At 45.0% G+C, this 13,046-nt stretch overlaps 7 protein-coding genes and 1 long non-coding RNA gene across 12 annotated transcripts; 4 read left to right on the top strand and 4 right to left on the bottom strand.

Moving 5' to 3' along the window:
• Positions 1-114: 114 nt before the first annotated feature.
• RnrS (ribonucleoside-diphosphate reductase subunit M2) lies at positions 115-2,209 on the bottom strand. Its single transcript, XM_001361344.5, has 3 exons — positions 2,003-2,209; positions 1,542-1,775; positions 115-1,216 (listed from the first exon to the last, which is right to left on the bottom strand). The coding sequence occupies exons 1-3, from the start codon at positions 2,060-2,062 to the stop codon at positions 335-337; spliced, it is 1,176 nt and encodes a 391-aa protein (XP_001361381.2). The 5' UTR covers positions 2,063-2,209; the 3' UTR covers positions 115-334.
• Positions 2,210-2,482: 273 nt separating this feature from the next.
• LOC6898690 (RNA-binding protein 48) lies at positions 2,483-3,296 on the top strand. 2 transcript variants are annotated; one of them, XM_002138659.3, is made up of 3 exons: positions 2,483-2,687; positions 2,742-2,886; positions 2,947-3,296. In XM_002138659.3, the coding sequence occupies exons 1-3, from the start codon at positions 2,595-2,597 to the stop codon at positions 3,198-3,200; spliced, it is 492 nt and encodes a 163-aa protein (XP_002138695.3). In that variant the 5' UTR covers positions 2,483-2,594; the 3' UTR covers positions 3,201-3,296. The 2 variants fall into 2 exon arrangements, with proteins under 2 accessions (XP_002138695.3, XP_033234102.1); XM_033378211.1 differs by having other exon boundaries at positions 2,564-2,687; positions 2,734-2,886.
• rho-7 (rhomboid family intramembrane serine protease rho-7) lies at positions 3,212-4,793 on the bottom strand. Of its 2 annotated transcripts, none has more exons than XM_001361345.5 (6): positions 4,635-4,793; positions 4,380-4,575; positions 4,031-4,325; positions 3,750-3,970; positions 3,488-3,687; positions 3,212-3,429 (listed from the first exon to the last, which is right to left on the bottom strand). In XM_001361345.5, the coding sequence occupies exons 1-6, from the start codon at positions 4,679-4,681 to the stop codon at positions 3,339-3,341; spliced, it is 1,050 nt and encodes a 349-aa protein (XP_001361382.2). In that variant the 5' UTR covers positions 4,682-4,793; the 3' UTR covers positions 3,212-3,338. The 2 variants fall into 2 exon arrangements, with proteins under 2 accessions (XP_001361382.2, XP_015040261.1); XM_015184775.2 differs by having other exon boundaries at positions 4,380-4,569; positions 4,635-4,782.
• A 1,568-nt stretch (positions 4,794-6,361) lies between these two features.
• Positions 6,362-7,768, bottom strand: LOC4804897 (retinol dehydrogenase 12). Of its 2 annotated transcripts, none has more exons than XM_001361346.5 (4): positions 7,636-7,768; positions 7,230-7,493; positions 6,755-7,171; positions 6,362-6,684 (listed from the first exon to the last, which is right to left on the bottom strand). In XM_001361346.5, exons 1-4 carry the CDS (start codon positions 7,719-7,721, stop codon positions 6,468-6,470), a joined length of 984 nt encoding a protein of 327 aa, XP_001361383.4. In that variant the 5' UTR covers positions 7,722-7,768; the 3' UTR covers positions 6,362-6,467. The 2 variants fall into 2 exon arrangements, with proteins under 2 accessions (XP_001361383.4, XP_015040262.2); XM_015184776.2 differs by having other exon boundaries at positions 6,743-7,171.
• On the top strand, positions 6,932-8,258 carry LOC26533808 (uncharacterized). The gene is made up of 2 exons (XR_004468788.1): positions 6,932-7,035; positions 7,737-8,258. It is a non-coding gene; the product is annotated as an uncharacterized lncRNA (long non-coding RNA).
• Positions 8,185-9,775, bottom strand: LOC4804898 (retinol dehydrogenase 12). 2 transcript variants are annotated; one of them, XM_001361347.5, is made up of 5 exons: positions 9,404-9,775; positions 9,082-9,345; positions 8,873-9,029; positions 8,551-8,810; positions 8,185-8,487 (listed from the first exon to the last, which is right to left on the bottom strand). In XM_001361347.5, the coding sequence occupies exons 1-5, from the start codon at positions 9,487-9,489 to the stop codon at positions 8,256-8,258; spliced, it is 999 nt and encodes a 332-aa protein (XP_001361384.3). In that variant the 5' UTR covers positions 9,490-9,775; the 3' UTR covers positions 8,185-8,255. The 2 variants fall into 2 exon arrangements, with proteins under 2 accessions (XP_001361384.3, XP_015040263.2); XM_015184777.2 differs by having other exon boundaries at positions 8,188-8,487; positions 9,427-9,564.
• On the top strand, positions 9,639-12,938 carry LOC4804899 (lysM and putative peptidoglycan-binding domain-containing protein 3). The gene is made up of 3 exons (XM_001361348.4): positions 9,639-9,776; positions 9,861-10,420; positions 12,461-12,938. Exons 1-3 carry the CDS (start codon positions 9,763-9,765, stop codon positions 12,703-12,705), a joined length of 819 nt encoding a protein of 272 aa, XP_001361385.2. The 5' UTR covers positions 9,639-9,762; the 3' UTR covers positions 12,706-12,938.
• On the top strand, positions 10,837-12,391 carry Rpt1 (26S proteasome regulatory subunit Rpt1). Its single transcript, XM_003736911.4, has one exon. The coding sequence runs from the start codon at positions 10,966-10,968 to the stop codon at positions 12,265-12,267; it is 1,302 nt and encodes a 433-aa protein (XP_003736959.1). The 5' UTR covers positions 10,837-10,965; the 3' UTR covers positions 12,268-12,391.
• Positions 12,939-13,046: the final 108 nt, after the last annotated feature.

A 13,046-nucleotide genomic window follows, 5' to 3' on the forward strand; every position in this document is an offset into this window, starting at 1 on the left:
AGTACATATGCCTTCATTCAAATCTAGGCCGGCGATCTACAAGTATTTTCCCCTATTGAGAATATTATTTGCCGTCCGCTCAAATTGGCGTTACAAAAATATAAGACTCGTCCATTTAGTGTATATATTTTGTCTATATCTTAATTTATTTATCATGTTTTATATACAATAATGTTGTGTTGCTCTAGGTCAAGTGCATCGAAAGATTCTAGGTCAGGTTAAAAATGGGGAGGTGATTGATCTTAATCTAAATTACATTTCTATTACAAAGTACATATAAAAACTCTTGGTTACATATTAATATTGAGATGCCAGCCCTCGGACGGGACCAGCCCTAGAAATCGGCGTCAAGGGTAAACACGTTGTCCAGGCGACTCGTTACGACACCCATGCGCTGGTACTCGGCCACCTTCTTCTCAAAGAAGTTTGTCTTTCCGTCCAGCGAGATCATCTCCATGAAATTGAAAGGATTCTTAGTGTTGTAGATCTTACCCACACCGAGCTCCCCTAGCAGCCGATCGGCCACGAACTCGATGTATTGGGACATGAGAACACAGTTCATGCCAATCAAATTGACGGGCAGGGCTTCAGTGAGGAACTCCTGCTCGATTTCCACAGCATCCCTTATGATCTCGATGATGCGCTCCCGCTTGGGCCGCTGCACTAGATGGTGATACATGAGCACCGCAAAGTCGCAGTGAAGACCTTCGTCACGGGAGATCAGCTCGTTGGAGAAGGTCAGACCGGGCATGAGACCACGCTTCTTCAGCCAAAAGATTGAGGCAAAGCTGCCACTAAAGAAGATTCCTTCCACGGCCGCAAAGGCAATAATACGCTCGGCAAAGTTGGCCGATTTTGAGGATATCCAGGACATGGCCCAGTCCGCCTTGCGCTTTACAGCCGGCATGGTCTCAATAGCATTGAACAAGTAGTCGCGCTCCTGCGGCTCCCGTATGTAGGTGTCAATGAGCACGCTGTACATCTCGGAGTGCACATTCTCCATGGCTATCTGGAAGCCGTAGAAGCAACGTGCCTCCGTGATCTGCACCTCCTGACTAAAGCGCTCGACCAGATTCTCGTTAACAATGCCGTCCGAGGCAGCGAAGAAGGCCAGCACATGGGAGATAAAGTAGCGCTCGTTGTCAGTGAGACGGGCCCAGTCCGTCGCGTCCTTTGATAGATCCACCTCTTCCACAGTCCAGAAGGAGGCCTCCGCCTGCGAGATGAATACAATGTCAAATTATTAACATGTATGATACAGTACATTTTCAATACATTTTCCTTCCTTTCCTTTCCTTACATTCCTTATCGTAGTTGTTAGTATCTTTGGTCGGATCTCCCGCGCAAGAACGTGTTCATGTTTCATTAAGTAAACACATACCGCAAGGGCTGGGGCTGCAGACGCCCTATCATAAAGTTTGATTCATGCAATCGTGCACGCAACCGACGTGACTGGATTTTGGCGCGCTTTATCATGAAATTACCCGCCAGAAGAAGACACATACACATACGCATACATACAAGCACACACATGTACATACCTTTTTGTACATCTGCCAGATGTCGTGGTACTGGATAGGGAATATAACGAAGCGGCGTGGATTCTCCCGGAGCAGGGGCTCAATAGAAGGGTCAAACGGCGATCCGGTCTTCTCCATAATGGACTGCGCCGGCTTTTCGGGGTCGGCTTCCTTAACTGCGCCATTCTCTTCATTGCCAAAGGACATTTTGCGAACGTTGCTGGCGTTTTCAGTCAATACCTTCTTGCTGGGGCTCTAAATATGTATGCATAGTATGATAAATATGTAAATTGAATGGTTAGCAAACCCTTAAAAATGTATAGCATGTATGTACATTTGTTGTGATGCGCGATATCGCTCCATTTCACGTATTCACACGGGAACATACACATGAAAAACGAGTGGCTATGTATAGCCTATATACTTGTAATGTGCATTCGAATGCATGCATGTAAATCCCATTGCATAAACGTGTCACTTACCTTCAGCGAGAATTTCTCCATGTTGTCGGCAATATTTTCCTTGGAAGCAACCTGAGACATTTTGTAGTTGATTTTTCTTAAAAAGTGTCGTCAGAAAAGTTAATATATTACGCGGAAAACCTGTTGTATGTTGTCTGAAATTTCACAATAAAATGATTGGAAAAACGGCGGTTCTTGGCTTATATGCCGGGCGGCAAGCTATTTACTTTTCCCGCCAAAACGGAATTATCGGTCAGACCCATAGAAATATACCGAAATATACAGTCCCACTTTCAAAAATACGAAAATAATACGCATGGGAATCTGATGTGAATGGCACTGGAGAAGAAGCAGAAAATGAAAACAACGAAAAACAAAAACAACCCATATTTTCTTTAGGCGGGAATAGTAGAGGGGGTCTAAGTGGGCTAAGTTCGGCTTTGTTATCGGTATTTATTTTGGTCATACTGATTTTCTTGCTACCATATCTAGCTAACACACCTTGCAAATTTTATACTTTTCATAGTATTTTCTAGTTCTTTCCAGTATATTTTAAGACGCCGGCTTGCAGAAAAATAAATTAATTTGTTTTCCTTTCGAAATTTCGTTTCTTATGGAGTCTGCAACTACCGACCACCACAAGCAACTGCAATACTGCACCACACGACTTCCATATCGACAGGGGCGGGAGTTAAAGGCAGTTAAGGTACGTACACAGAAACTAGATAGCTTTGCCCATAACGAATGCCTAGTTTTTCAGGTCTACACTGTTGCAAGCGAATCGAGGTACTTGCTGATCTTCGGAGTGCCTAAAATAAACCTTCAGGGAAATCTCAAGACCAAGCTGCAATGCTTTGGAAAACTGCAGTCGTGTGCGTGTATAACTCCGGAGATGGCTGCAAAGAGTGCGTGCAAAACACTGGCATGATCACTTGATCACAGAACTAAGTTACACCTGTTTGCAGTGGAACTGGAGGCTTTTACAGACGTCTTTGCCGTACAGTTTGAGCGGCTCGAGGTAGCACGACGAGCAAAGCGGCAGTTGGATGCCAAACAGTTTTACGGCGGAACCCTGCACATCTCTTATGCGCCTGAAAGAGAGACTCTGCAAGAGCTGCGGGAGAAACTGATGAAACGAAGCCAGGAGGTGGCCCATCGGACTAGGCGAAATCGCACAGACCAGACGGACTCAACACCGGCCAAAAAGAGAATGAAATAACGAGGGATAAATACACGACCGAGTCTGACCTTTTATTACTTTCCACACATTGTAAGGAGCCCCCGGGGGACTAAACGATATCCGTAACTATGAGCAGAACTGAATTTGTTTCTTGTTAGAAAGGGTTTGGATTTGTCATTATTTCGGCTTCGATTCGCGGATCTGGTGGTAGTAGTTCAGCAGGGTTAGGCGTTTCGCCCACAGCTGTGTACCGTAATACGCCCAGAATCTGTGGATTAACAAGTGAGTGAGTGAAAATCAACCGCCACATCCTACAGTTTACTTACATGCCAAAAATGGCTCCTCCTAAATGCGCCGCGTGGTCAAAGAACTTCCATCCCATCACGCAGCCCGCAAAGTCAATGCCCATAATCACTTTTATGCCTGCACTGGCGGAGAACGTCAGGGCGGGAAGAAACAATATGCTAAGCTGGGTATCTGGATACTGGGCGCACACGTATGCCAGCACTGTCATGATCGCTCCAGACTAGAGGAAAATTACAAGGTTTATTTGAAGGGACGAGGGAAACCTTGCCTTTGCATACGCACCGCTCCTAGAGACATGCCCACTTGTCGCGTGCCCGCCTTGTACAGAATGCTTATCAGACTGGAGAACACTCCGGCGCTCATGTAAAGGGCTAGGAACTGCTCCTTGCCAAGCGACGAAGCCGCGGCGTTGGCAAAGCTGTGCAACACATACATATTGGCGAATATGTGCATGGCTGAGTAGTGGCTGAAAGTGGACAGAAACATGGGCCAGCAAACGATGCCTGCTCAGGGAAACAGGTGTTCATAACGAATGATTCGGTTGAAGGTCTCGCCTGACTTACGCGCAGCCGGGTTGGATGTGAAATACGTGATCATTGTGGCTCGCAGGCGTGGAACACGCCACAGACCAAATACCAACAGATTTACAAGGCAGATGGGGGCAAACACCTTTTCGCCAGTGTTCAGATTGTCCCAGTACTGGCGGATTTCCAGTTTCAGCTGCGACCAACTGCTGCGCTCCACGAGCGATCGACTCTGCCACCAACCAAATTGCGCCTGCTTAGCCTTGGCAATGATCAGACTCCGTGTGTTTTCGTATTCCCAGATGGTGGCGCTGGTAAAGCATCCCACCGTAAACTGTAATCGAAAAGACATACAGAAAGACGTTCATATGGAATACTGATTACTTACTGCGCCTGTGAATGCGACCGCCTTGAATAAGTTGTTGTTCGGAACGGTTGTGCTTTCTGGGACCGGCTCCCCGCCCGAGGGCTTTACATTGCTGCTCTGTTTACTGTTGCCGTGAACGTATCGTGCTGGTGGCTTGGATCGCGGTGCAGGTACTATGTGTCGGCATGAAAAATTTTGACCATTTGCATATCTGTGTCTGTGGGATCTCGAACTGTGGTTAATCTGACCCGTACACCGCCGTTGCCCCCTACTTACGTCACCTGGGAGAGCCAGCTCCTACAGAGCGAGCGATTTACAAGCATTATAATTATAATAATTCGAAAGTTCAACAATTTGGCATGAATATGCCACTAATATTATGAGTCAAACGTCACAAATTTCAAAATATACCGTAAATATACTGACGCATTATTTGTATTCAAGTTCCATCATATTTCATCGTTTTTGATATTCGGTTGAATATTAACAGCTAGCTAAGACGCTCAGCTCTGAACTCATTATTTTTTCGGATTACTACATTAATTTCCTACAAGACTGGTTAAATTTAAGTTATCATTTATATTGGATTGTTGATAAAATAAGGTTTAAGCCAAACCGGTCAACAAAAATGTCCACTACTAATATTTTCTTACATGGTAACTACACGCTAACTTCACATTTGCTACATATTAACTACACTTTTATGTAATTACCAAAGGCGACACTTGACGGGAAAGTGTGTTCGTTTGCCCGTTGTTTTTTTTCTTCATATTATCCCTATGGAAGCGCCAGGTTGAAAAACATCCGTTATACACTTTTTACCATGCATGATCACGAATAAGTTTTCAATGTGGCCTGGAACATGGCTCTATGTGGCATTTCTACTTCGTTTCTACATTGGTGCATTACACAAGAGGGTGAGTCTATAACGCGTCTTAAAATATACTGGAAAGTACTAGAAAAAACTATGACAAGTAAATAAAATTGCGTGGTGTGTGAGCTAGACGTGGTGGTAAGAAAAAAGGAAAATCCGGTAAAGTATACGGTCTGACCCTCAGAAATATACCATCTCATTTTAAAAATATACAGTAAGTATATACTGACGAATTCAGTTCTATTACGTACGTTTTTGATATTCCGTGGAATATTACTAGCTATATAGAATTATCCGATAATTTTATCCGATTAATGAATCAATTTTCTACTTGACCGGCACTTGGCCCTTGATTGTTCTTGCCTTAATTTTTGTTGCTCAACAACAATATAGCGACTCGTATGATGGAAACCCGAGCTTAGCCCACTTAAGCCCCCTATATTTAAATAGTTCAACTACTCAAGGTAAATGGCGGAAAATATTAACAATTGTACATTCTTATAGATCCATCCTATCCTTCCCTTTAACTTGCCAAACCCCACGAATCTTTCATATGAACTGCGTTAAAATGATTACCCCCTTGGCTTATAATAGGTTAATAGTTCTCCGGCAAGCATTGAAACCATATTGCTTAATTTTGATGTTCCGTCAAATATAATAAGCTACATAGAACAGTTAGCCGTGCCCACATAATTTTATCCGATTATTGATTTAATTTTCTACTTGACTGGCTTATTCTAAATACTTGGTTTTATTGGGTTCCTTTATACCTTTGAAAATAAAATTCAATAGATTGGTGAAGTTTATAAATTAAACCATTATATACCTATACATACATACGTTACGTTTTGCGCGTAATTTAAATGTTCTATTTGAGCTATGCCAATTTGGCGTTGCACATTTACTGTATACACTGTCTAAATTAGGCGGCCATGAACATGGTCATGGTCTTTCCACGCCGAAAGTCCTTGACACGTTACTAAAGTTAGGGGATACCTGTGCCGGATGTGTTGGCGGTTACGAGCTGCTTTAGTGCTCTGGTCAGGGATCGACCTGCCTATTACCAAGTTAATAGGATAGTTTTCCCTCTCCGAGCAGATCATCTCCGCGTCTTCTAAGTGTGAGTGTGTGTGATATGGTTTGGCCAAAATCAAATTATCTATTGTCGCGAGACGTTCCAAATTTGATTTATAAAGAAAATTGCAGCTCATACTTAAAAATACCCCCAGCCCAATTCAAAGTCCAATACCCGTCCATTTCTCGGACTGTGACCACAACCACCTGGCCATATCATCATCTTTGGCAGCAGGAGCTAATTCTTTCGGCCTGCAGTCGCTGAAGTACTGACCCGACACGTGATCCAGGTCGGAATCCAAAGCTGCAAAGAGTGTTGTCTGGGCACCGTTTCGAGGAGACTTCATGAGAGACCAAAGCAGTGGCCTGAGAATGGTCCTGAAAGCACACGAGAATTTGTAATATACCCAAGGGGGCAAGGGTGAACTGGACACACTCTACTACATACTGGGCCAACTTTGTTCGAAAGAATATCATATTCCTCGCTATTTCCGTGTCTGCTATGCCTGGATTCAGAGCATTAACTGTTACTGCGGTGCCCTCGAGACGTCTCGCAAGCTCCCGAGTGAAGAGTATGTTCGCCAGTTTGCTCTGGCAGTAGGCTGTTCCTTCGTCGTAGGACTGCTTGCTGTTAATGTCATCCACTTGGATACGGCCCCGCTCGTGCGCCTTGCTAGAAACGACTACGATGCGACTAGGTGCCGACTGCTTCAGTAAATCCAGCAACAGGTGGGTGAGAAGAAAGTGACCGATATGATTGACTCCCAAGTGCATTTCGAAGCCTTCTTTGGTGAGACTACGCGGCTCCCAGAAGACACCGGCATTGTTGATCAGGATATGCAGCTTATCTTGCTCCTTCTTGAAACTGTCGAGGTCGATTTGATTAGATAAAAAGTACAAATGTCGGTTCACGAATGATTCACCCATCGACAAAGTTCCGAACGGAATCCAAAGAGGACAAGTCACATTCCCGAGAGAAAACGTTTGAGTTCTTCGTTTCCTTCACGATCTCCTTGCGAGCTTTTTCCCCTTTATCCCTGTCTCGACATGCCATGTACACTGTAGCTCCTCTTCGCGCGAGCTCACGCACAGTCTCTCTGCCGAGACCCGTATTTCCGCCAGTCACAATTGCCACTTTGCCTGTCTCATCCGAGCACTTCTTGAACTTTTCCCCCTGCATGTATAGCCTGTGGCGAGGTAACACAATAGTTATTTCATTGGTGTCCAGATTGTGAAATTCTAATTCTGATAGTAATGTTTCCATGTCACTCTCAAATTTGATAACACCTATCGGTGTTACATTTAACTTTGGGTCGAGTCGATAATTACCTCACGCATAATGCAATAATTCCAACAATTCCATGTGCCACAAAGAATGGGGCAATGCTTTGCAGAAAATTTATAATAATTTCCATTCTTGGCTCGTTCAGTGTCCAGACGTGAGTGATATTCCAGATTGCGACCAGCGAATTGTCTACAAAACTTTATATGTTATGGACGACTGATAAAATTGATAGTGCAACACTCTACATATGAATGTCAAATAATCTAAAAACTGCTGCTCAAATCAAACCTTTAACATAGATAACTGGAAGCACAAGTAGAAGACACCAGCGAGCGAGCGAGAGGACTTGTATTTCCCTATGATACTATGGAACGTACCTTTTGAACCGAGGGCTTTTAGCTTAAAAAGTAATGGAATATGTATATGTACACAGTATCTATTTTAAACCAATGATGATCAAATTGGCAAGCAACCGGTTTCGGTATAGAACACATTTTAAAAACGGTCATACAGCGATGATCAGCTGGCGTCAAAAGCAAATAGAAACCTCTGCTGTTAGCCAAGTTAACAGAGGATTGAAAACATGATAGGAATACTTTCGATTGTAGAAAATGATTCATTTATGACTGTCAGAAAGTCTTTTCACGGTAATAAACGTTTAATCCTATTTTTTCACATCGATGGGCGGTGGATTTGTCCACTTTTCACTGACTGCCCAAAGCCATTTGGCTGTCTGTGTGTCAGTGCCAGCTGGCGCTACTTCTTTGGGCTGGCAATCGCTGAAATATTCACCAGACACCAGCTCCAAGTCCGGATCGAGAGCCGCATATAAGCTGGTTTGTGCCCCATTCGCGGCGGTCTTTACGAAGGGCCAAAACAAAGGCTTAACGAATAGTCTGAAATCAGAAAAAAGATTCCTAAGAATTTTTGTAACGCTCTCAACAGGTACCAATACCTACCCGGCAAAGAAGTTACTGAAGAAGCTCATGTGCCTAAAGAGTTCTGTATCCACAACCCCGGGGTGCAATGCATTAGCCGTTACTCCTGTGCCTGCCAGTCGTCTAGCCAACTCCCGTGTGAACAGGACGTTCGCCAATTTACTCTGACTGTAGGCTTTGCCTTCGTCGTACGACTTCTCACTGTTCAGGTCGCCGGTGTTGATTTCGCCACGTGTATGTGCTAGGCTCGAGACGTTGACTATCCTACTAGGCGTTGAATTCTAAAAATGCAGACAGATTACAATCAAAATAAGCAATACTTCACTTGGCTTGTAGCCAGCACCTTCAACAGATCCAATAGCAGTGTCGTAAGTAAAAAGTGGCCCATATGATTCACGCCCAACTGCATCTCGAAGCCATCCTTTGTAAGTGAACGGGGACAGCGCATGACACCAGCATTGTTGATGAGTATATTCAGCGTTTTCTGTTCCCGCTTGAAGCTAAAAAGCCAAGATAATGAGAAACCGTGGTAGAGTAGAACTGAATACATACGCAGCAACGAAATTCCGAATTGAGTCCAGCGAAGCCAAGTCACACTCACGGCAGTACACGTATTTGTTTTTGGTCTCCAGCACAATCTCTTCTCGGGCCTCCTCACATTTTTTCATGTCTCGACATGCCATGTAAACGGTTGCTCCCCGTTTCGCCAGTTCCCTGACCGTTTCCTTTCCAATTCCGCTGTTCGACCCCGTCACAATGAATACTTTGTTCGTTTCATCGGTTTCTTTTGTGAATTTGCCGCCTTGCATAAGGTCTCTGTAAGAGGGAAGGCAGTCAAACCCGGACATTTGTAAATGAATACGGGAACCCAGACTTTATGGCGCAGGCGGCGCCTACCGTAGTTCCGGTGACGCTCAGCCAGAAGATGGGGCGACTCTTTAGGAACGAAAAAAACCCCATTTTAGTAAAATAATGAGCTATAAATTAAACGCTATCTATGGACATTGAAAACACAAACAGCTGTTTGTTAACACTGGTATCTATCGATACCGATTGCTCTGCTTTCAAGTAATTGTTGTTGTTGTGTGGCTGGAAATATACTTTACACCTTTAATATAAGCTAATTAATTGGTTTCTTGGGCGCATTGAAAGCGTAGCAAGGAAGAGTCCCTGCTCACCATCCGAGACGTTCCCTAAGAAGGAAACAAACCCTCCGCGAGAACTAAGGCAGCTATGAGACGCAATGTGTAAGAGTCAGCGCCAACACGACTGTTGCTTCGAGTGTCAACAAAATAAAATATATGTATTATGACGCGAGCTTTGTCTTTCAGGCGCCACCAAAATTATAACTGGGACGATCCAGATCCAGACAATGTGGAGGATATCTTCGCGAGGCCAGCCTACGACGATGATGAGTTTGTCAACCTGGTGCCGTTGGGACACAGACCGAACGGCCACGCCAGATTGGCTCGCTATGAGAACACCCTAGAAGTCAACGTGCAAGAAGGCGACACCTTGCAAGCGTTGGCGCTCAAATTTCATTGTTCCGTGGCCGATATCAAACGCCTGAACATGATAGACCGCGACAATGAGATACACGCTCATCGCATCATTCGCATACCTGTAACAGTGCACAATGTTCTCTTGGGGAATGGAGTTCAGGATGCTCTGCCAGCCGTGCACAGAAGCGGCAACAACAGTCCAAGGCACAACATAGAACGGGAGCCTGCCATTGAACGCAACCCACTGGAGGATGCTCGCCAAATGTTGGACGAGAGACTCCTTGTAGCAGCAGTAAATGCATCTGGCTCTGTAGACGACGATCAACCGTCAACGAGTAAAGCGGCAAGCAAATACTACGAGGGAGCTCATGGGTCTCCAAATGATGAAGGTGAGTCCATGCCCTGGCTAATTTTAGCTCATATTCGGTACACATATAAGAACTGTAATATAAACGATGGACACTTTTGAGGAGGTTTGGGCCACTTGATGGTGAGGGTCGTCAACGTCCTAATTTATCAAGTGAAGTCCAATTACATTTATATCCAACCAAATACCGGATTTCGCTCAGCAAAAAACTAAGCCTTCGCTTCCTGCGAGGAAGTGCATAGAATCAAACAGGGAACTATATAGTAATGTCAACTTCAGCATAAGGACCAATTTGAACTTGTTTAGTTACAGTGCGGTAAAGAGACCATTTGCAGAGGTAGTGTACAACTTTAACAATTCGTCAGTATTTTTACTGTATATTTTTAAAATAACACGGTATATTTCGGTATATTTCTGAGGGTCAGACCGTATATTTATATCCCCGTGCGCGGTCACACTGGTCACAGTGCTTGCTAAATTGTTTAGTCATTCTGCATTTAAACAAAAGAAAAACATAGCTAGGCTGCCTTTTTGCTGTCGGAAATTATAAATTCGTTATACAACAAGATGCCGGACTATCTGGGAGATGATCAGCGCAAAGTGAAACACGACGAGAAGGAGGAGAAGGAAATAAAGTCGCTGGACGAGGGTGACATCGAACTTCTGAAGACATACGGCCAGAGTCAATACCACAAGTCCATAAAAAACATCGAGGAAGACATTCAAAAGGCTGTGAAGCAGGTCAATGAGTTGACTGGCATCAAGGAGAGTGACACAGGTCTGGCACCTCCTGCGCTCTGGGATCTGGCTGCTGATAAGCAAATTCTGCAAAATGAGCAACCGCTTCAGGTGGCACGTTGCACCAAAATCATCAACGCCGACTCGGATGACCCGAAGTACATTATCAACGTGAAGCAGTTTGCGAAGTTCGTCGTGGACTTGGCCGATTCGGTGGCCACAACCGATATTGAGGAAGGAATGCGTGTGGGTGTCGATCGCAACAAGTACCAGATCCACATACCGCTGCCGCCGAAAATTGATCCGACAGTTACGATGATGCAGGTGGAAGATAAGCCGGATGTGACCTACAGCGATGTTGGCGGCTGCAAGGAGCAGATCGAGAAGCTGCGGGAGGTTGTGGAAACTCCGCTGTTGCATCCCGAGAAATTTGTCAACTTGGGCATTGAACCGCCCAAGGGCGTGTTGCTTTTTGGACCGCCTGGCACTGGCAAGACACTCTGTGCCCGAGCCGTTGCCAATCGCACAGATGCCTGTTTCATTCGCGTCATCGGGTCAGAGCTGGTGCAAAAGTATGTCGGCGAGGGAGCGCGTATGGTGCGCGAGCTGTTTGAGATGGCACGCTCCAAGAAGGCTTGTCTTATTTTCTTCGATGAAATCGATGCGATCGGCGGAGCCCGATTCGATGATGGTGCTGGTGGTGATAACGAGGTGCAGCGTACTATGTTGGAGCTCATTAATCAGCTGGATGGGTTTGATCCTCGTGGTAATATCAAGGTTCTGATGGCTACCAACAGACCAGACACTCTAGATCCAGCGTTAATGCGTCCCGGCCGTCTGGACCGTAAGGTGGAGTTCGGTCTGCCTGACCAGGATGGACGCTCGCATATTTTCAAGATTCACGCTCGCTCTATGTCCGTGGAACGTGACATTCGTTTTGATCTTCTCGCTCGTCTCTGCCCCAACTCTACGGGCGCCGAGATCCGCTCAGTGTGCACGGAAGCCGGCATGTTTGCAATTCGTGCGCGTCGCAAGGTGGCCACCGAAAAGGATTTCCTCGAGGCCGTGAACAAGGTTATCAAGAGCTACGCCAAGTTTAGCGCCACTCCCCGCTATATGACCTATAATTAAGACTAGTTTTATTGGCACTATTTTGTATCCACTGAAGGAGAAACTGTAATAGATAATATATCCTTCAACTGGCAATTAATTAAATAAAACAAAAATTTACCTCCGGATGTTTCGCAAACGATTACATAACATAATATTTAATTGTTCTCCGCCATAGCTAATACATGTCTCTATTTTGTAAAATTTAACGCAGCCAATATGGAGCGATCGCCGGACGACAGTGCACCTCTGTTGAACGACTTGCTTGTGGACAGGCATGCTCCGCTGGTGCGTCCCATACCGGGTCCCTCTCTGCGTGCCATCGATTGGTCCGGCTCTGACTGCGACATGTCCTGGATCTGTCTGCTGATATTCATACTCGCTCTGTGCGTCGTCATACCGCTGGTCTATGTCGTCTATCTTGCGGAGCATCCACATCACAACCACAGCTCGCAGTAGCCGGTCCGATACGGTCCGGTTGGACCGGTGCTGGTGTTGGTTATGCCAGCACCGAAGTGATCATCATTCCAAATGTACCGGCAACAACTCGTCTCTTTCCTCTCACTCGTTCTAGCTCTACCAGGCGCATTTTAAATGCAGCTGCTGGCCGTTGAATTTATTTGATATACATATAACCCTAGAAATTTATATGGACTCTTTTTTCGAAATAATAAGGACTTTGTGTACTGTAATTAATTCTCTAAATTGTTTGGACTATGGTGGGGTCTTCCAAATTTCTACATGGTTCGTCCTGTTCTCTACAATCCCAATCTCTACATCGATCCCAAGTCTATATATAT

This window comes from Drosophila pseudoobscura, chromosome 3 (genome assembly GCF_009870125.1).
Source record: "Drosophila pseudoobscura strain MV-25-SWS-2005 chromosome 3, UCI_Dpse_MV25, whole genome shotgun sequence".
Taxonomy (NCBI): Eukaryota; Metazoa; Arthropoda; class Insecta; order Diptera; family Drosophilidae; genus Drosophila; species Drosophila pseudoobscura.

Bases quoted from the DNA above. Each gene is read 5' to 3' on its own strand.
- LOC4804897 (XM_015184776.2), bottom strand. From the start codon at position 7,721: ATGGAAATTATTATAAATTTTCTGCAAAGCATTGCCCCATTCTTTGTG. The intron at 7,494-7,635 runs GTAATTATCGAC...ACCTCGCCACAG, and splicing joins ATTATTGCATTATGCGTGAG to GCTATACATGCAGGGGGAAA. The intron at 7,172-7,229 runs GTGAATCATTCG...CGACCTCGACAG, and splicing joins GTTCGGAACTTTGTCGATGG to TTTCAAGAAGGAGCAAGATA.
- LOC6898690 (XM_002138659.3), top strand. From the start codon at position 2,595: ATGGAGTCTGCAACTACCGACCACCACAAGCAACTGCAATACTGCACC. The intron at 2,688-2,741 runs GTACGTACACAG...CTAGTTTTTCAG, and splicing joins GGGAGTTAAAGGCAGTTAAG to GTCTACACTGTTGCAAGCGA. The intron at 2,887-2,946 runs GTGCGTGCAAAA...ACCTGTTTGCAG, and splicing joins TCCGGAGATGGCTGCAAAGA to TGGAACTGGAGGCTTTTACA.
- Rpt1 (XM_003736911.4), top strand. From the start codon at position 10,966: ATGCCGGACTATCTGGGAGATGATCAGCGCAAAGTGAAACACGACGAG.
- LOC4804898 (XM_001361347.5), bottom strand. From the start codon at position 9,489: ATGGGGTTTTTTTCGTTCCTAAAGAGTCGCCCCATCTTCTGGCTGAGC. The intron at 9,346-9,403 runs GTCTGGGTTCCC...TCCCTCTTACAG, and splicing joins GGCGCCGCCTGCGCCATAAA to AGACCTTATGCAAGGCGGCA. The intron at 8,488-8,550 runs GTAGGTATTGGT...TTCTGATTTCAG, and splicing joins TTCAGTAACTTCTTTGCCGG to ACTATTCGTTAAGCCTTTGT.
- rho-7 (XM_001361345.5), bottom strand. From the start codon at position 4,681: ATGCTTGTAAATCGCTCGCTCTGTAGGAGCTGGCTCTCCCAGGTGAC. The intron at 4,576-4,634 runs GTAAGTAGGGGG...GAGATCCCACAG, and splicing joins AGCTGGCTCTCCCAGGTGAC to ACACAGATATGCAAATGGTC. The intron at 4,326-4,379 runs GTAAGTAATCAG...TTTCGATTACAG, and splicing joins CGGTCGCATTCACAGGCGCA to TTTACGGTGGGATGCTTTAC.
- LOC4804899 (XM_001361348.4), top strand. The intron at 10,421-12,460 runs GTGAGTCCATGC...AATTTAACGCAG, and splicing joins TGGGTCTCCAAATGATGAAG to CCAATATGGAGCGATCGCCG.
- RnrS (XM_001361344.5), bottom strand. From the start codon at position 2,062: ATGTCTCAGGTTGCTTCCAAGGAAAATATTGCCGACAACATGGAGAAA. The intron at 1,776-2,002 runs GTAAGTGACACG...ATACATATTTAG, and splicing joins TGGAGAAATTCTCGCTGAAG to AGCCCCAGCAAGAAGGTATT. The intron at 1,217-1,541 runs GTATGTACATGT...TTCATCTCGCAG, and splicing joins TCTGGCAGATGTACAAAAAG to GCGGAGGCCTCCTTCTGGAC.